This window comes from Schistocerca cancellata, chromosome 2 (genome assembly GCF_023864275.1).
Source record: "Schistocerca cancellata isolate TAMUIC-IGC-003103 chromosome 2, iqSchCanc2.1, whole genome shotgun sequence".
NCBI lineage: Eukaryota > Metazoa > Arthropoda > Insecta > Orthoptera > Acrididae > Schistocerca > Schistocerca cancellata.
This window is the reverse complement of record NC_064627.1, coordinates 339734372-339756358: the sequence shown is the minus strand read 5'-3', so window position 1 is coordinate 339756358 and position 21987 is coordinate 339734372. Positions and strand designations below refer to the sequence as shown.

Below are 21987 nucleotides of genomic sequence, written 5' to 3'. Positions count from 1 at the left end.
GAAAAATTTCATCTAGTACGAAGTATTGGTATGAAACTGAGTAAAATGCTCCTGAAAGCATTCGACTGGAGCACGGTAGTGTGTAAAAGGAAAACAGAAACCACCAGATGTACGGAGAAGAAGAAAGAGGCAGCATTTGAAATGCGGTGCTATCGAAGAAGAAATAAAGTGGGCAGTTAAGATACGAAATTAAAAAGTGCTAACAAGAATAGGTGAGGGGAGAAGTCTATGAAGATTTCACGAGAGAATGGGACAGGTTACTAGGATATTTCTTAGGGTAGATTTGACGAGAGAAAGGGACAGATTACCAGGATATTTGTTTGGATATTCAGGAATAATTAGCTTCGTGCTGCAAGGAGAGGTAGACAGGAAAAAATAGAAGGTACAGACAGAGAATGTAGTTGCTGGGGTCTTCGGTCCGAAGACTGGCTTGACGTAACTCTAGTCTAGCCTGTGCAAGCGTCTTCATCTCTCGATGACTACTCCAGCGTACAAGTACTTCAACATGCTCACTGCACTCAAGAATTAGTCTCCCTCTACAATTTTTGACTCCCCGCCTCTCCTCCAAACGCTTTCCTCCATTCCATATTGACGATTCATCGATAACTCAGAATGTGTCCTACCCAGTTATCCCCTCTTTTAGTCACGTATTTATCTTTTCCTGAATTCGGTTCAGTTACCATCTCATTAGTAATCCGAGCAATCCCTTATAAACTCCAGCATTCTTCTGAAGTACCACATTTCACAGACTTTTGTTCTCTCCTTGTCTGAACTGGTTACAGTCCCTGTTTCATTTCCGTACGAGGCCATACTCTAGACAGCTACGTAGACTTCCTAAGAATCAAACTGAAATTCGTTTTCAGCTAATTTCCCCTTTACGAAAATGTCTTTCTTGCTATTTCCAGTCTGCATTTTATACCCTATCTTTCTCCATTTTGTTACCAAAACGGCTAAATTCCTGTCCTATTTTGAGTGTCAAATTTCCTTCTCTAGTTCCCTGAGCACCGCGTGATTTAATTGCGTCACATTTCAGTATCTTGCCTTTCTTTTATAGAAGTTCTTCTTATAACCTCTTTTCAAGGCACCGGGAGAGTTGAAATGTCAATGGCAAACCTCAGAGTTGCTGGTGAACCTTTCAGGTTGCATGGTCATGGTTCACGAAACTTTTCCATTCAAAAGGTTTCATGCAGAGGGATGCCTGGACTCAGTGGATGCAGGAGCACTTCTGATGGTATCCAGTGCAAATTTGGACGAAATGTTACGAAGGGAAAAGTTTCATGGATCACGATTATACAGCCTTGAATACTCACCAGCATCTAAGACATCAGATAGTGAAAACCTGCACTGTATAAGGCTCAGTCAAATGAAAATGAGGTAAATGGGAAAATGTAAGGAAACTTTATCATTTCAACAGTAATCGCCATAAATGTTAATACACTTATCTTACGGTGAGACAAGACGGTCAGTGTCTTCATGGAAAAACGTTTGAAGTTGCTTGCAGAACCATGATTGTACAAGGCGTGCACCTCTTGGTCCGAAGGAAATCGAATGTCTTTCGTCAAGGCTCCAAAGTATGTAAATCTCGTAAGGAGAGATCCGGACTGTCTGGAGGATGTGTAAGGGCTTCCCAGCGAAGCTTCTGTGGCATACTCAAAACAACTTTCGCAATATGTGGGCCCTCCTACCACCGTCCATTTGTTTCGGACGAAGAGGTGCATGCCTGGATACACTCACAGTTCCGTAGGAAAAAAATGGCTCTGAGCACTATGGGACTTAACTTCTGAGGTCATTAGTCCCCTAGAACTTAGAACTAGTTAAACCTAACTAACCTAAGGACATCACAAACATCCATGCCCGAGGCAGGATTCGAACCTGCGACCGTAGCGGTCTCGCGGTTCCAGACTGCAGCGCCCAGAACCGCACGGCCGGCGTTCCGTAGGAAACCGCAAACATTTTTACATCAAGAAATTAATGGCCTTGTCTCACAGTGGCATAAATATATTAATAATTATGGCGATTACATTTGAAGTAATAAACTGTTTACTTACTTTCCTCCATCTCTCTCGGTTTCATTTGAGTGTTCCTTACATGATAGAAACCTCCTTGAACCCTAATTCACTTTCCAAATATTTGTTGGTTTTCTTCACAGCTTGCTTAGTGTACAGGTTCTGTAACATCGGAGAAATGCTACAACCTGACTCAACCCATTCTCAACTACTGCTTCCCTTTCTTGACCATAGACTCTTGTAACTGCAGTCTCGTTTCTGTACAGGTTGTGGATAACCTATTAAACCCTGTACCATGATCTTGCTTGCTTTAAGAGGTAAAATACCTGGATGCGATTTACTTGGCGCTACATACGACAGGGTCTATGGAGTAGCAACGTACATCTGGAAAAGTATGGAAAAGGCCCGTACTCTCTCTACCGGCACTACAAATAATATCCACGAAGTCACTGTCAGAATTGGTGAAATAACTGTTGTGAATATCTATAAACCACCAGGAACCATGTGGCCAGCATATGTGCTAAATACTGGTGACTACCCTACAGTGTACTTGGGAGACTTCTACGGACATCATGGACTACGGAAATACAAACGTAACGATGGACATCAGAACACACAGGTTGACTGGTCTGCAGAACACAGCCTCCGTCTTGTTTTTGACGCTAAAGACAAGTGTACATTCCGTTCTAGTGCCTGGAGAACAGATCACAACCTGATTTATGTTTGTGTCTTCTGACAACAATGGACTAGTATTGTTAGTGTCAGTGAAAGTCCTGCACAATTTCACGCACAGCCAACATTACCCACTGCATCTCGAAATAGTTAGAAGCGTACCTGTAATAAGATCATTTCCGTGACGTAGATGGAACATTGAAAGAGCCGAGTGGTCTGCATTTTCTGAAAATCCGGACAAATGTGTGGGATGTATACCACCAATAAGCACAAACTGTAAAAGGTCAATTGGAGCTATACTATCCACAGCAAAGAAATGTGTCCCAAGGGGCTTCCGAAACGTATATATACCCGAACGCACGGAGAAGTGTGAAACCCTGTACAAACAGTTTTGCGACAACAATGACTGTAAAGTAGCTGACGAACTTAAGCACAGTATCGACGCAGCTCGCCGTATGCATGGACTGAAACACCTGAGGCCTTAGACTTCTGCATCTGATGCAGGAAAGCCTGGTCCCTGCTGAGAAAAGTTGAAAGTGCCAACCCACCAGACAGCACGACGGAGGCTGTTAATCCCAAGGAATTAGCAGAAAACATTGGACTACCCTTAGAACTCCAAGGATTTGATCACATACAACTAAAGCCAAACAGGAATTGAAGGCCCTCGAACTAGTCTTTAAACATGAGTCAGACCTCCATACCATTGGACATAAGCCTGTGATCTTCTGTGCTTTGTAAATATAGTAAATTTAATCAACTTATAATCAGCACTTTCTTTTCTATGTGTTAAATACCTGTTGACGTATTGTTAAAGAAAAATGTTTCCTTATATGACGTGAAGTGCTCAGGAAAATCTACGAGAATTTTTCAGCTTATGTTAACATCGGCGAATCAACTCAAGAATTCCACATCGTGAGGGGTGTCAAGCAAGGCGATCACATCTCCCCAACAGTGTTCTCTGATGTATTGGAAATGGCTATGTCAAAGCTGAGCTGGGAAGGTAAGGGAATTAGAATTAATGGAAGAAGGATTACCAACTTGAGATTTGCTGATGATATTGCCTTACTGGCCAAAGACTTCGCAGAGCTCCAAAACTTAGTTACAGATCTTGCATCGGAATGTCAGCTGGTTGGCTTGAACATGAACCTTTCCAAAACAAAAGTAATGTCCAACAAATGGGTCCCAGCTGGAGATGTGAAAGTCAAGGACAGTCTATTACAAGAGGTCAGTGAATATGTCTACCTTGGCCAGATTATAAATATGAAGGGAGACATAAGGCCAGAAATCTATCGACGCATCAAGCTTGGCTGGCAAGCATTTGGGAAGAATTCAACAGTATTCAGATCAAAAATGCCAGTAAACCTGAAGAAAGCAGTATTTGGTCAATGAATTCTTCCTGTGATGACGTATGGCTGCGAGACATTGACACTGAACTCATTTACAAAAGGGAAACTTAGGACAGCACAGAGAGCCATGGAGAGGTCAATGCTGGGCTATACAAGAAAGGATAGGAAAAGGGCAGATGACATCCGGTCTGTGACGAAAGTTAACATCTTAGAGACGGTAGGTTCCTTGAAATGGCTGTGGGCTGGCCACGTCGCAAGAAGAAAAGACAACAGATGGACGAAGCTAGTACTGGAGTGGAGTCCGAGAGAGCACCGGAGGCCTAGAGGAAGACCACCAGACAGATGGGACAAAGACATCAAAAAGATCGCTGGTAACACCTGGCAGAGAACTGTCCAAGACCGTCCCACTTGGAGAAGACTGCTGAAAGCCTACCTGAATCCACTACCCGAAGAGGCCACATCATTTAATGATTGAATTGGCTGCTGCTGCTGCTGCTGATGATGATGATGTGATGTGATGATGGCCTTATACTAAATAAACAACCCCTGCTACCTTCAGAATTTCAAAGTTAGTATTGCAGTCAACATTGTCAATACCTTTCTCTAAATCTGTAGACGATGTAAATGTACGTTTGCCTTTCTCCGAAGTAAATTCTGAGTTAAGTCATAGAGTCAGTCCTACATTTCTCTGGAATCCAAGTTTCTTATCTTCCCCCAGGTCAACTTTCTACCAGCCTTTCAATTTTTCTGTGAATGACGAACTGATTACAGAACACTCTGGTGCAGTAGATTGAAACATAAGCAGAACCTAGATAAAGGTGGAAGACAGGAACAAACCAGCCAGAAACAAAAAGCGCGTTACGTGCCAGTGGGGGACCGCCCTGTGGGAGGGCGCCCGCCTACCTGCACGTAGACGACCATGTCGGAGAGCTCCTTGGCGATCTGGCTGCTCTGCTTCTTGGGCTTGGTGGGCGGCGGCTCCTCGTCGGTGTACCAGGCGTCTGCCGGCTGGCCGCGGCCCATCGCCGCGCGCGCCGCGTGCCCGCCGGGCCAGGCGCCGCGCTCCAGCCGCAGGATGCTCTCGTGGCTCGACATGGAGCCCGTGCGCGACGGGCCCATCGACGTCGACTTGCTCAGCGACTTGTCCTCCGTGCCGTACAGCCCCAGCAGCTTCTCTGCACACACATACACGTACATCTTTACACTTATTTGATTCCCCAAAATCACACAACAGATAGCCGGCCGGGGTGGCCGAGCGGTTCTAGGCGCTACAGTCTGGAACCGCGAGACCGCTACGGTCGCAGGTTCGAATCCTGCCTCGGACATGGATGTGTGTGATGTCCTTAGCTTAGTTAGGTTTAAGTAGTTCTAAGTTCTAGGGGACTGATGACCACAGAAGTTAAGTCCCATTGTGCTCAGAACCATTTGAACCACACAACAGATAAGAGTGTCCTTCCGGAATGAATTTTCACTCAGCAGCGGAGTGTGCGCCAATCTGAAACTTTCTGCTAGATTAAAGCTATCTGTCGGACGGGGATCCGAACCTGCGACCTTCGCCTTTCCGCGAGCAAGTGCTCTACTACCCACTATCCCTACTCTCTACTTTTTTCCAAGAGTCATAATCTTAAAACGTATGTGGCAAAACTTCTGTGAAATTTCTCAGTTAGTTAGTTACACTACTGGCCATTAAAATTGCTACACCGAGAAGAAATGCAGATGATAAACGGGTATTCATTGGACAAATATATTACACTAGAACTCACATGTGATTTCAATTTCACGCAATTTGGGTGCATAGATCCTGACAAATCAGTACCCAGAACAACCACCTATGGCCGTAATAACGGCCTTGATACGCCCGGTCACTGAGTCAAACAGAGCTTGGATGGCGTGTACAGGTACAGCTGCCCATGCGGCTTCAACACGATACCACAGTTCATCAAGAGTAGTGTCTGGCGTATTGTGACGAGCCAGTTGCTCGCCCATCATTGACCAGACGTTTTCACTTGGTGCGAGATCTGGAGAATGTGCTGGTCAGAGCAGCAGTAGAACATTTTCTGTAATCAGATACGCCTATACAGGACCTGCAACATGCGGTCGTGCGTTATCCTGCTGAAATGTAGGGTTTCACAGGGATCGAATGAGGGGTAGAATCACGGGTCGTAATACATCTGAAATGTAACGTCCACTGTTCAAAGTGCCGCCAATGCGAACAAGAGGTCACCAGTAGCACCCATACCATCACGCCGGGTGATACTCCAGTGTGGCGATGACGAACACGCGCTTCTAATGTGCGTTCACCGCAATGTCGACAAACACGGATACTACCATCATGATGCTGTAAACAGAACCTGGATTCATTCGAAAAAATGACGTGTTGCCATTCGTACACCCAGATTCGTCGTTCAGTACACCATCGCAGGCGCTCCTGCCTGTGATGCAGCGTCAAGGGTAACCGCAGCCATGGTCTCCGAGCTGGTAGTTCATACTGCTGCAAACGTCGTCGACCTGTTCGTGCAAATGTTTCTTGTCATGCAAACGTCCCCATCTGTTGACTCAGGGATCGAGACGTGGCTGCACGATCCGTTACAGCCATGCGGATAAGATGCCTGTCATCTCGACTGCTAGTGATACGAGGCCGTTGGGATCCAGCACGGCGTTCCTTATTACCCCCCTGAAACCACCGATTCCATATTCTGCTAACAGTCATTGGAATTCGACCAACGCGAGCAGCAATGTCGCGATACGATAAACCGCAATCGCGATAGGCTACAATCCGACCTTTATGAAAGTCGGAAACGTGACGGTATGCATTTCTCCTCCTTAACGAGGCATCACAACAACGTTTCACCAGGCAACGCCGGTCAACTGCTGTTTGTGTATTAGAAATCGGTTGGAAACGTTCCTCATGTCAGCACTTTGTAGGTGTCGCCACCGGCGGCAACCTTGTGTGGATGCTCTGAAAAGCTTATCATTTTCACATCACAGCATCTTCTTCCTGTCGGTTAAATTTTACGTCTGTAGTGAACGAGTCAGTTTACCGGATGTGTTTACATATTTGTGTTAGCATTAATAAACAAATTATCATTTTATTCCTACTCATATCACTACACTTAAAAAAAAGTCAATGGAATAGAAGGAGTTCTCCACGAGAAATTATTTTAAACTGGATATGAAACTTGCTTCTCTGCCAGTCAGATATTTTATGTTAGTAAGGAAATTATCAAAAATTTTTATTGCTGTATGTTGAACTCTTCTCTAAGCCACTGACAGCTTTAATAATGGGTAACGAAATTCTTTTTCCCCTCTGGTGCCCTAGGTACAGTCGTGCTCAAAAGTATCCGAACGACCTGAATTGCATTCCACCTGATTTGAATGCAACCCAAATAGCGCAGCTGTCTAGCACGTCCTCTAAACGCCCCTCGGTACAGTCGTTTGACTATTGTAAATGGTTCCAACAAGTCACCACTAGAAAACACTGCTCTGTATCGCAATAACTCAAGATGTAAAGCAATACAAAGGTACTACAAATATCAGGGAACATCTTATTACAGATAAGACGGTTCTTCAGGCTTGTAAGCTCACATTTATTGCAATAAATAGCATACATGTAATGTTACCACTCTCATTATTACGTCAGATAGGTAATTCACGTAGTAAGTTCGTCGTATTCATGATTTCCTCTTCAAAATAACATACCGTACTTATTATTTAACTCAAAATGACATTAAAAATTTAAGTTATTCACGAGCAGCTAGTTGAGAATATGTATGAACTTCAAATGACACGACGAACCGTCTCGTTCTGCATATGGATTCAAACCCAGGTCTTGCAGACTAAGCAAAGACTTCGTGACTGACGGAAACTAACAGTCATTCCTGACTAGGCATATAGTGAGTGATATACCTCGATTTTAGACAGTATCAGTTAGCAAATATCAGCTTTAAATTACATAACGTAAACATTGTTAACGGACGCGAATTCCTACCCAGCATCTATTGTCCTTGTTAACGAACTACGAGAGATGTTAAATATTGATTCTTCACAATTAACTTACTTGAAATGCAGTGAGGTAAAGTTTTGTGTTGGACAGGGATTCGAACCCAGAACCTAATTGATTGTCGTCGAAGCACAGTCAACTGTGACATATCGGATTTTCTCGGCAGTAGCCAGATGTTTTAACTGAAAGGACGAGACGAAACATTAATTTTTTCTTTCCCAGGACTCCAACCTGGCACCTATCGCTGTTATATTCTAGAGAAAACGAACGTTAAAAATGGGTTTGTTATACCAGCAGCGACATGTGAGCGTGTTCGACCTAGAAATAATACGACGAAGTGTTCAGTGCTGACTGGGAATCGAGCCCCACACATATCGTTGTTGACTGCACACAAAGAGACCTCAGCTACCGAATTTTTCTCCACCAGCAGCACGGCATAACATCCTTGAATTTACAATGATTTCGCCAACAGTTCTGTGTCTTACTAGGACTCAAAAACGTCAGATACCGTTAGTGTGGACAACGAATGAAAATACATTAAAAATCAAAATTATTACCCACCAGCAGATAGGTGTTCTCATGCTAGAGCTTGATAATACATAATGAAAGCTTTAGTGCCGGGCCAGGATTCGAACCCTTTCACGCGCAATATGTGGAGATGTTGAGGAATCTGCAGTTTTGAACCAACAACAAATTGCAGTCGAGCTGTATTGTCACGAAGGGATCAAATTCCGCGTTAAGGGCGGTCTGAGTTTGCTTTCCCAGATCAGAACCAATTTTATCGACATACAGAAGCTCAAATAAAAGATGGAATAAGTGTCCTGTGACCCTACATAGCGTTGGTTTCGTCACTAGAAATAAATAACTGGGATAAGAAAAGTTGCTGTTGATAGAGTTTCTACATGTCGCGACTCCTGACTTTATTGTGGTCCAACCTAACGTCTACTTGGTAGAGGAGGAATATCATGTTTAACATGAAAGTCAGACCACAATGCCATTATACCTTCTTCACTCGGCGTAGCCGGAAGAGAACAGAATCTGTTTCTCCTTATCAAAAATAATCATCAGAAGTTGGAATCGAACCCAGACCATAAGTATATCAACTTAGCATCAGTCCAAGAGACCACCAAATTCTCTTCTCTATCACTACTTTGTCTATCATAACAATGTTGCGCCACACTGGATGAGAATTCTGACACACAAGACTCCCTGTAGTGGTTTGCAGCATGTTCAGTACATTCATTTACTTGATTGACCGAATCGCCATGAACTAGCTGTCTCGGCTACCCAGTGCATACATTAGACTCTATAAAATCACGTAACTGATACCTGCACAGAACTGCCAACAGTGTAGTATGCAGAAATTTAAACAGGAAGTGTTCCTTTCGACTTGAGCTACTCTATTGCGCTATCTGTTTCTTAAAAGCGTCGTGCAGTGCAGAAGAAAAGCTGTAACTGTCTGTCTCTCAGAAGTCTAGATCCGGTCATATGCATTATCTCACAGCACTGTGCAATGCGCAAGTTCTGGAGGAATTGTTGTTGAGTTCTGGAGGTGTTTTAGCTCTGTGTCAGCTAGTAGCGTAACGGTAAGCGTCACGCACTGTTTGCAGACGTCGCGAGTTTGGGTACATTCACTGCTATATTTTATAAAACGCCATACTGCTGTCTGTTGAAGTTATCGATCTAATGGAACTTTGAACATAATTCACTTCTCAACTCAAAATAGTCGCATATGGAAAAAGGGCTAACTTCTGCGACATTTTGTTCTTTTCAGGTTTAATAGATGGCCAGGTTGTAGATGCATCTCGAAACTTTTGTATTACGTATGGGCGAGCGCATCGTGCCAAAATACGCCAGAAAAGTATTTTCTACATTAGCTGTCGTGTGGCAGTGGCATTTTATTCTTCATAAAACCTTGTTTGACAGCTTTAACTCAGAACAAGTTTTCTACATGCATGTAATCAATAAACTGCATGTGCATTGTTAGACTGTTATAGATAACATCAGAGAATTCGCATATATCGTTGATGATTAATTTCTCTCTCATGTTAACTAATGTTTTAACAACACTAAAAGAAACCGTACGAAAATTGTGCACTGTATTATAAGAAATGAAATAAAACTTCCCACGATAACCTTACGACGAAAGTCTGTTTCAATAAAACTAAGTATCTGTACACAAGCGTGCCTCTATCGGCACGAATTAGTAAAATGCTACTCACTTAGATTTCGATTGGGTCTTTGTTTGATTGGTATGCTGTGTCATACTCAAGTGGTATGCAAATGTGGCATTTCATAAATAAAGTTATGTATTCCTAGAAACCCAAAATTTGTTTGTCAGCAGCGGAAAGAGGCGTTACCTGTTGTGCAGCATTGTAAGTTTTTCACCATTGCACTATGAGCCGAAAGCATTTTCTTGCGATTTCCTTATCGATGTGTGATCTGAGTGCTTGTAGCTCTTTCACAGAAGGGATAAAAACGTTAGAGTCAGCAAGACTGCAACCGCAAACCATAACAGACGCTTTCTCTCAGGTTAGCACGTTTCCACAGAGCTAGGGAAGAGCCATGCGTCCCAGTCTCCTCTTGCGAGTCCAGTAGTTGCTAGAACTCGTAAACCGCTATTTAAAGGACGAGATTAGATGCGATTTTCACGTGCAACGACTTTACTGGGCTGAAAACCGTAAATTTACAATCTTTTGTTACAGCTCAAGCGTTAATAACAACTCAGATTATTCAATGGAAATGACAGGAAAAATCAAGTGAACTTTGAGGCTTAACTCCGTGCACACCAGGAAGTAACTCGTCGATCACAGAGTTGCCAAATATACCTTGCCTTGTTGCCAAATCTCAGTTACATTACCAACGGGAAGAAAACGAACCGATGTGATTCTACAGTGGGCTGGGAAGTGACCATAGCTGACGTCTCAAAGACGCGGCTGCTACGGCCTGGAATACGTAATCCGTCTGATTCACATTACTATAACTGGGTTTAAGGACTGGAGCGTAGTTACTAATAATACTCAGAACTGACTGCAAACTAAGCTTCATGAATCAGTAACTCTCATGAAACTTCCTGGCAGATTAAAATTGTGTGCCCGACCGAGACTCGAACTCGGGACCTTTGCCTTTCGCGGGCAAGTGCTCTACCATCTGAGCTACCGAAGCCCGCGAAAGGCAAAGGTCCCGAGTTCGAGTCTCGGTCGGGCACACAGTTTTAATCTGCCAGGAAGTTTCATATCAGCGCACACTCCGCTGCAGAGTGAAAATCACATTCTGGAAACATCCCCCAGGCTGTGGCTAAGCCATGTCTCCGCAGTATCCTTTCTTTCAGTAGTGCTAGTTCTGCAAGGTTCGTAGGAGAGCTTCTGTAAAGTCTGGAAGGTAGGAGACGAGATACTGGCAGAAGTAAAGCTGTGAGGACCGCCCGTGAGTCGTGCTTCGGTAGCTCAGATGGTAGAGAACTTGCCCGCGAAAGGCCAAAGTCCCGAGTTCGAGTCTCCGTTGGGCACACAGTTTTAATCTGCCAGGAAGTTTCATATCAGCGCACACTCCGCTGCAAAGTGAAAATCTCATTCTAGTAACTCTGATAGTTGTTTTTACATATCTTCCGTAAGTGTACTCAAAACTAAGAAAATCATTGACGAACGTGTTCGTGCCTCGCCGATTGTCGAGCACAACAAACAAATAAAAATTAAAAAAGACTGTGTGCGTGTGTGCGTGTGTGTGTGTGTGTGTGTGTGTGTGAGAGAGAGAGAGAGAGAGAGAGAGAGAGAGAGAGAGAGAGAGTGATGGAGAGAGATACAAATAAAAGAGAATGAGAGAGAGAGTAAAAAAATTTTTGCAAAGAAACTGAACCATGGTATGTAAAGAAATCTTTCATTAAAATGACACGGTCTACATCATTACGAAATATCGTATTCATGATCTATGGAACAAGTATTAATCTAATCTAATCTGAGTAGTCATGAAGAGGCACGAATTACAGAAATTTTCGCCAAAATCAGTAACCAAATCTATACTTTCTTAAAAAAAAACGACAGTTTTTGTAATAAACCGGAACTCCTTTAAAGACTCTTTCGTCCCTGTTAACTAACCACGAAAGACCTGTGATATGCCTCCATTCAGAAGGAACAAAGTGTTCATCCATTTAAAGATGAAGCGCATGATGTGAAGTTCTGTGACGGAGATACGAACCCAGCACGCAATCGGATTATTAACTAAGTAAAATCATATGTTACATATCGGTTTTTCTTACCAGATGCTCGATGTTTGAATCTAAAGTAAGGATACAAATTTTTGTGCCTGAGCGATAGTCGAACCGCACACCTACCGTCCTTCTTTATCATCCACGAACATAGCTTAAGTAACACTTGCTTACTCACCAACAGTAAGATGTGTGCGTGTTTGACCAGAAATAACGACACCTATTGCGATTGTTGGCAACACATGAACAGACATTACAAACGCACGTTAATTTTCACTAGCAGACTGGTATGCACGTGATAGGGCTTGAAATGAAATTATGAATATTTTTGAACTGGATCAGGATTCGGACCCACATACTTACCTTTGGAGGAGAACTAGAGAAGATTGCAGTCTTGGGAAAAGGAACGAAATGATTGAACTATACTGTTCCGAGAGATTCAGATCCTCGAAAGATGAGATACGAATTCGAATCACAGTCCAGCACCAAAGTTTTCAACGTCTCTAGTTCAATCAAGTACAAGGAAAATAAGAGCCCTGTTCCTTTAAATGGCTATCGTTTCATCAAAGTAAATAAAATTTTCTAATGTGAGTAAGTTTACTGGAGACAGTATTTCTGTTTACCATGACTTCCGCCTATGTCATTTCCCAACGTAAACCGGCTCTGCCCAAGTGATAATGAAGGAACGTTATGTTTAATGCGGATTCTAGATTATAACGTCTTTCTCTTGAGGTTACCAGAGGTAAAGTAAATCTGTTTGTGCCCCTTAAAAGTAAATGCCTGAACCCACGCATTGCACCTGTGAGAATTCGTTCCACCAGACCATTGTGGCCACATTTCCCAGCCTCAGGAGTGTGCTGTAACGGATGATGTGCTTAGCTTACAAAATTAGTCACGGTGGAAAAAATGCGAGTATATTAAATGGTTAAGTAGAAGCAATCTTCTGACGTGGAGATTATGCTATTCTCATGTCAGCAGGATGTAAAGACTCTTCTAGGCATCATAGCCTCGATGTAAAGCCATTTTGAAATATTCTCTAATTCAACAAACTTCTTAGTTCGAGAAAATCCACTGTGAAGTGTGAAGTTACCGGATAATTCGATTATTACCGTCATTGTTACTATCATTTTCTTCGTACCGTTGCTGGAACTTATGTGCTTGAAGATCATTTAATGCCTTTTGGTCATTATAGAAGTAGTTGCTCAAGAAGAGGTTCTTTCCCTGTCTACGGAGTCCTTTTCATGTTAATATCAAACATCAGCAATTACTCGCAGATTACATTAAAAGTAAAGTAATTGATGAAGACGTAACTGGTAACAAAAACGCGCTGCCTTTCTTAATTTACTTGTGCCTATAAATTGCTGTCAAATACTGCCAAACCAAAAGCCAAGGGATCTTACTGCCTTCCGTTATACGTCGCTGTCAGTTCTTCCACAAGATTTGGTCGACGTGGCCTGTTTCAAGATGTGTATGGCAGAGAATGTTTTAGAAAATCAATTGTTTTCCTTTGCAATAAACAGAAAGAGTTTCATTGTAAGCTATCCAACTTCAAAATTTTCGCATTATTAGTTCAGATTTAATATTCACTTCCATAATGCAGGAAAGTATTTCACAGTTGGAAAACCGGCATCAGACTCATTGACCTTATATTTAGTCGCTGACCATAAATTCTAGCACAGAGTGACACCAGTTTAAGTAACCTAATGTAACGAAGACTGTTTGCCAGTGCTCTTTTTCACCGGAAAATATGCAATTCACTCATTGGGCTCCAATAGTACACTGTAACAGTAATTTCTGTGTGTATGCAATGCAGGCGGATTGTGGAATTTAGTGGTGCTCTCTCTTCCACTTCTGTATAAAATATGCCTGACCTAAATGGGCCCTTTATCATTACAGGCACTGGGCAATGCATCATTCTGTCTCCGTCAGTCACGTAATCTTTGCTTAGTCTGCATGACCTGGGTTTGAATCCATATGCAGAACGAGGCGGTTCGTCGTGTCATTTGAAGTTCATACATATTATCAACTAGCTGCTCGTGAATATCTTAAATTTTTAATGTCATTTTGTGTTAAATAATAAGTACGGTGTGTTATTTTGAAGAGGAAATCATGAATACGACGAACTTAATACGTGAATTACCTATCTGACGTAATAATGAGAGTGGTAACATTACATGTATGCTATTTATTGCAATAAATGTGAGCTTACAAGCCTGAAGAACCGTCTTATCTGTGATAAGATGTTCCCTGATATTTGTAGTACCTTGGTATTACTTTACATCTTGAGTTATTGCGATACAGAGTAGTGTTTTCCAGTGGTGACTTGTTGGAACCATTTTCAATAGTCAAACGACTGTACCGAGGGGCGCTTAGAGGACCTGCTAGACAGCTGCGCTATGTGGGTTGCATTCTAATCAGGCGAAATACAATTCAGGTTGTTCGGATACTTTTGAGCACGACTGTACTTATGTCACTGTTCTTCTCAAATTGTGATGGATTATGTATGACGAATTTCGTTAACGAAAACATTTATTGTGGCGATGCAGTTAAAATGCCTGGCTCCTTGAAAAGGTATGTACATGATGCAAATGGGTGAACACCGTATATCATTCTTATTGCTCGCTTTTGTGCAATCAGTATTTTATTCCTAAGTGATGAGTTATCCCAGAAAGTTATTCTGTACATTACTGAGTGTAGATATGGAGAACATGTCAGTGGGTTGATAATTTCTTTCCAAGATTAACAATTATATGAAGAGCGAAAGTAGCAGAACTTAATTGTTAGAGAAGGTCTGTAATATGATTCTCCCAGTTCATGTTTTCATGAATACATACACTTAAAATTTTGAAGTGTTATACCCTGCTTACTGACACCTGCTCATGTCCTACATTAATTGCTGGTATGACTCTCTTTCTTGAACAGAACTGAATGTAGTGTGATATTTTAAAATTTAGGTAGAGTCCATTTTCAGAGAACCACTTAATAATTCTTTGGAAAATATCATTTATTAATTCTTCTGTTGCTTTCTCTCTAAAGGGATTTATTATAACACTAGTATCATCTGCAAAAAGTACCAATTTAGCTTGTTTAATATTAAGAGGAAGGTCAGTCACATGTATGTGTAGGTAATAGGAGTGGAACCAGAACTGAACCCTGTGGGACTTCCTTTGTGTGTTTACCCCAGTAATTAAAATATTCTACCTTTTCAACATTGTATGAATTATTCACAGAACTTTTAGATTTCTATTTGCCAAGTATGATTGAAAACAGCTCTGTGTGAACCCAACAATTCCATAAGACTTGAGTTTTTCTAAGAGAGTATCATAATCTATACAGTCGAAGACCTTGGAGAGATCACAAAAAATACCAATTGGTGAGATGAGATGCTGACAGAAGTAAAGTTGTGGATGGGAGTCGTGAATCATGGTTGGATAGCTCAGTCACTAGAACACTAACTGTGGAAGGTAGATGTTCCAAGTTCTGTCTTCCAGGAAGTTTCAAGTGCTTCTTTACACTCACACTATATGGACTGTAACCAGTATAAGTGCAGATGAATTTATATGTGGTACCTTAATATGTTCACACATCAGTGTGTTGGTCGTTTTTTCTCTGCATCAGTCTTCTGCAAACACGTCACAAATTTTACGACCTAATGTTTTCTGCATAGTCTACTGCACAACTAAGCACTCTCTGTCTGTCAGTATAGACAAACTTTTTTTGTCCATAAGTCGAAACTTCAACAGCTGACCTGCTACACAGGGGAAAATAAGCATTAATGGCTTGCTCTTGCCACATGCAGTTAAAGGTACTAACCAACCTAAAACATATGGCTTGTAATGGCTATAATTATTAGTCTGCAAACGATGTGAACACTGATTTAGTGTTGTTCAGTGCACAGTCCTCAGCCACCAATAGTTATGTCTACAGATACTTAAGCACTGACATGTACAGTATTTAATTCATTCCTTTTAGCAGATGACCAGGTAATACTGGCGGATACAGAAGACATACTACAATGAGCTGTGTACTCCTTAAATTTAATGACAAAACGATATATATCCGCAAGCAAAATTAAAGTTGTGGTCTTTTGTTAAAAATAAAATCTTTGAGCGAAAATCATAATCAAGAATTACATATTGGATCATGTCCATGTATTCAACTACGTGGTCTGTGATATCTGTTATGCATATGATAACGATCCTGAAAAGAAACTACAAAGGTTACGCATAACTGAGAGAACGTTCCTTAACAAAATCAAGGAAAGAGACAATATTAAATTCTGTAATACTGTGACTGAACCTTCACTGCTCTGTGTATCCAAAGTATTGAAGTGGCAGAAATAAGACTTCAAGACCTCTGGTAGAATACAAATTAGAAGATAATAAGAGGAACAGTGAGATAAGAGAGGAGCTCCAAGTTCTAGGAATAACAGAAAAGACTGAACGGTTTGGAAAGGAATGGATCAAAGCCCAGTACCAAAGAGAACCCATTATTACAGACCCATGGGCAGAAGAAGAATAGGACGACCACGAACAAGATAGTGCCATCAGATTTCTATTGTTTGGTTTCGGAACGGGAAAACTGTCTAATCCGAAAATAAACTTGATGATGATGATGATAATTCCTGAAAAGGCGAAGGGTGAGGGAGGGACTGACAGTAGAATGTTATTGTTCTTCAGTTGTGCAGTTTTAAAATTCAATCCAGTGAAAATCAACCACGCTATTTTGCCGTAAACTGAAGTGGCGAGACTGTGACCGAGTAAAGAAGAAGCTTTAAAATCGATTCACACTTGTCAGAATGGAAAGGGACAGAATGTCAAAATATTTCACAATGCTTTTCACATGGCGGCGTTCAGACAGGCGTGAACGAAATGGAACAGGACTTCAGCACCAAGAACTATCGGCAGACAGTTTTGATACTAACGTGCTCACATGTTCGCGCTTTTGTTTCATCTTAGTCTCGTCTGCTTTGTTTTTGTTCCCCCCCCCCCCCCCTCACAGCACTGCCCCTGCCGGGTAGACCGCCCATTCATCACGACGGCGCGCGGGCTCGGCCGCCATCAAGGCGAAGCCCATGGCGCGCCCTTTGGCGGTCGCATCATTTTGCACGGGTCGTCACGAGCACCAATTAGGAAGAGGGATGACAGCACTTTGTCTGGGAAGCCAATCAACAGGGCACATGTTATTGCTCGGCACACACAACCAATCGCGGTGATTGCCAGTATCAATCCGCGTGGCTATTTAACTGGCGCCCTAGCCAGTCAACCGCTGTTTGCATCCAGTCCGGGAGTGTGCCCTGTGGAATTTGAGTGCTAGCAGCAGTTTGAACAGAATAAGTGCCATTCAGCAGTCCACGGCAAACATTCACGAGGACAGCAGCCGGCACAGCCATTATTGTTCAGCGAAGTCAGCAACGGCCTTAGAAACTCTGGACAGTGTTTATTTCCAGGAAGTGACTATGCTGCATATTGGACTTACAAGGAACCCCTTGAGTGCGAGTTCACAAGTTCAGTCTTTAGTAGGGATTATTTGAAACTGCTGTTTTAACAATAATGACAGGAAAAATATTTGCTGATAATGACACACGATTTGCACCAGGAGGGCGACTGAAAATGTGTGCCAGAGAGGACCAAAGATCGGAGTGTGTTACATTTCACTAAATGGACATCGTCGACATTCAAGAAACGTTCAAAACAAACAATTAACTTGCACGATGAACACCGAATGAAAAATGGTGCGCCACAGTGATCACAAAGGTTTGCATCATCAAATTGAAGGCGAACTCATTGAGGAGTTCAGGACGTTCAGCTAGGTATACACTCTTAAAGAATGCATATAGAATCATACTGATGTAACCTTGTGATCAGAACTGATGGAATGTGATGGCATGCAGCCGAATGCGAAATAGTCTGTCGTGGAGCTTATCGTGAAACTGGCTATCTTTTAAGGCATAGCTGCAGATAGCGTGATAATTTGTTTTATAGGCAAGGAAGAATCAAACATCCAGAGGCTGATATGAAACTTCCTGGCAGATTAAAACTGTGTGCCCGACCGAGACTCGAACTCGGGACCTTTGCCTTTCGCGGGCAAGTGCTCTACCAACTGAGCTACCGAAGCACGACTCACGCCCGGTACTCACAGCTTTACTTCTGCCAGTACCTCTGCAATATCCTTTCTTTCAGGAGTGCTAGTTCTGCAAGGTTCGCAGGAGAGCTTCTGTAAAGTTTGGAAGGTAGGAGACGAGGTACTGGCAGAAGTAAAGCTGTGAGTACCGGGCGTGAGTCGTGCTTCGGTAGCTCAATTGGTAGAGCACTTGCCCGCGAAAGGCGAAGGTCCCGAGTTCGAGTCTCGGTCGGGCACACAGTTTTAATCTGCCAGGAAGTTTCATATCAGCGCACACTCCGCTGCAGAGTGAAAATCTCATTCTGGATCCAGAGGCTGAATTTATCCAGTGGTTCCAGGTGGTATGAACTACAATGTCACATACTTTTCAGGAGGGATCGTTTGCTCTAAAGGAGTATGATTTTTATGTGCACACCAGGAATCAGGCAAAAGCAAGTAATTTTGAGAATCTATTGGCCAAAAGCAATGCTCATACCACGGTTGTAGTTCTCTTACGTCCATTTCCGCACCCTTGATTGCTGAGACGTAAATATTTCCTTCTGCCCTTTCAAGGTCACGCACACGATCGAGAATCGGAAGGGACAGAGGACTTCCAACTTCTCGAAGCACAATACATAACTTTCCAGCCATTTTACCATCCAGAATAATAGTCATTATAATTGTATACAAATACGTTAAAGGCTTTGATGTTAGTTGGTCTTGATACGAACCTCTTCGTACTTCTAATTTCCAGTGTTCCTTCCATACGAATTTCCTCTTCAAATCACAATTGGTCGAAGCTAAAAATAGATTCCTTTCTGAACGATGGAATAAGTTTGTTTATCTCAGCTACAAATTTTCGGACCGATTCCGCAGTTTCCTGTGCACCATCAAGTTGACGCTTTGTTTGAAATTTCGTTAGCTTACGTTTTCCAACTCTGTAGCACTGTTTGACGTTATGCAACCATTCACTAAAAAAACTAAAAAAAAATTCCTTCCGATCATGCCTTGGAGGCCCAACGGTACTGACCGGCCGCCGTGCAATCCTCAGCTCACAGGCGTCACTGGATGCGGATATGGAGGGGCGTGTTGTCGGCACACCATTCACTGCTTCCCTTCAAACCACTGTAATCTGTGTCGCGTGCAGTTTGACGTGCATAACGTAGTACGTCACTATCTTGCACATCCTGTGAATTGTATCGAACATCATTGAAATGCGCACACACAAGTTTTTGTAACAAGTGCTCCTTGTCCTTCTTTGAACATCTCTAGTTTTTCTTATGACTTCACGGTCATATTGCTGCGGACTTATTTGAAATCTGTTCATAATTTTTTTTAGTATGCTGAGGATGATCTTCCATGCACATAATTATGTTTAGTACCCCCTCCTTGGACACCAAAAGTCCATTACTATGTTTAACTGGAGACCAGATTTTTGGCTCCCTCTCTGACAAGGATGAACTATACTTGTTAAGCACTTATGGTCATCAGTGTATTCCTCTTGTATACTGTCCGCACAGTCGAGCGTATATGACACCATACAGTCCAATGACTTATCTAGCACAAACGCTAATATTTCGTCTGTTACTTGTTTCTCACATACGAAATTCCTTGGGTTTCCTTCTGACGATATATCAACTTCGGCAAGTGTTGTTGTAGATATAGTGCTATGTTTGCTTTATTTACCTTTGCCATTGCTCAGCTTAGTATCAACACCATTACCATTATAGCACTGTTATGAGTTACTCGTCGACTAAGCAATTAATCTACACTCCCTTAGTCTCACGCTGTGCTCACCATTGGATATCTCCAGTTCCGCACCCTGTTGCCATTAGTAGCCAATATTGGGATCCCATGGAAGACAATATATGGGGCGTCGAATCCCTTTAACATCATTGGCCTCTTGCGACCTCGCACTCGAGGGGTTTCTTGTTAGTCTCAGCCGGCCGAAGTGGCCGTGCGGTTAAAGGCGCTGCAGTCTGGAACCGCACGACCGCTACAGTCGCAGGTTCGAATCCTGCCTTGGGCATGGATGTTTGTGATGTCCTTAGGTTAGTTAGGTTTAACTAGTTCTAAGTTATAGGGGACTATTGACCTCAGCAGTTGAGTCCCACAGTGCTCAGAGCCATTTGTTAGTCTCAGACAGGACAGAGGGATGTTAGTGTCTGACATGAACTGGATGTTATGGTTTATGTGTTGCAGTATATGAGTATTCATGTACATTGCACTAGTTGAAATGATAGCGGTGTTCCAGAAACAATCACCATAGTGACGCAGAAAACAAACCACTATATATCAGTTTTAGTGACCATTTGGAAGATTCCATTATCACTTTAATATTTTCTTTTGCGGTTTATTCCATGAAAGAGGTCAGATATCTGAAAGCGAAAAATAATTTACGTTTTACAACGAAGGACATAAATCTATGAAACCATTTTCGTCAAACAACACTTTTCACAATGGAAATGTTGGCTTTGTTTAAGGAGAGAAATACAGTTTTTAGCGTTATTTGGCACTTGCACTTAGGAAGAGAAAAGCATAATGTATAAAGTAAAATGGCTGTATTAACTGCCTTCTAAATGACATTTGATGGGTTTGTATTTATACGTTTTCTCTAGAAAATAAATGTTGGTGTTTTAAAACGTTTTTAGGCTTCTCTTCTAGTGTTTCATTTCTCATTGGGCTATCGCAAAACTTTTTGAAGAACATAGATTATGAATATTTCTTTGGCCATTCATAAGCAAGTATAATTGCTGTTTCTTAATTGTGATACTGTATTCCGACTTTTTGCGTCACTTGTGGCAGCCCATAACCTCACTTTCACAGGCTGGTATTGAGGTAAGCGAAGTGGCATTGTTTGACACAGACTTTGCGTTATGTTCTGTCCCGTTCCCTTCAACTGACGCCCAGTACGAATCGAGCATACTTCTTACAAAAGTATCCAATCAGTATTAATAATGCCGTTAATGGTTCTGAACCGAAGTATTGAGACTGTATCGCTTATTTCTTGGTTGTCAATAAAAAGCACATGCTCCAAATACTTGTTGTGGCACAGTTTAATGAAGCTCCAACGACCCATAAAAAGCAAGGTGCCTCGAGTTATCGTCGTTTAGGAGAACAGATACCGATTTGAGTTCAGACTTGGGCTGCTTAAGGTAATGTATTGCAGCTGCCGATAGCAATATTCTTGTAAATAAATCCGAACTTTAGTTCAAATCGTGATTTTATTTGCCAGACGTTCGTCCCAAAATTTGACACATTAACATCATTTACTGTCACATGCTTCTAAAATTACATTACAATTAGATAATCGGATTAAACATGGTGGTTTGCCAACGTATATTCAATACTATACCTCGCCAGAAACCAGCAAAAAGGGATTACAAAAGCTCTCGTAAAATATTCTAAAGAACTTGGCAGTCACAGATTTCCCAGTCAGCTATTTGACCAGTAGCCAAGGCACTACAGATCGATACATAGATCGATCTGAAGCAATTGATCCAATTACATTACAATGGTAACCGTTTAATGGCTGTTCATGTTTGATTTCGGCTACGATGTACACGAATTGTTGCCTGATGTTGACTGAGGCGAAAGTTTCTTATTTGTGTGGTGTCATCGAAAATCCTGCGTGTTTTTATGTTTTTTGACTGTTTT

General features: G+C 42.1%; 1 protein-coding gene across 1 annotated transcript in view; it reads right to left on the bottom strand.

Annotated features, from left to right (window-relative positions):
* Positions 1-21987, bottom strand: part of LOC126153857 (uncharacterized) — a 1728205-nt gene that overhangs the window by 39602 nt on the left and 1666616 nt on the right. Inside the window, exon 54 of the mRNA XM_049916098.1 lies at positions 4928-5199. Within this exon, the coding sequence (XP_049772055.1) occupies positions 4928-5199 (272 nt within the window). The remainder of the gene's footprint in view (positions 1-4927; positions 5200-21987) is intronic.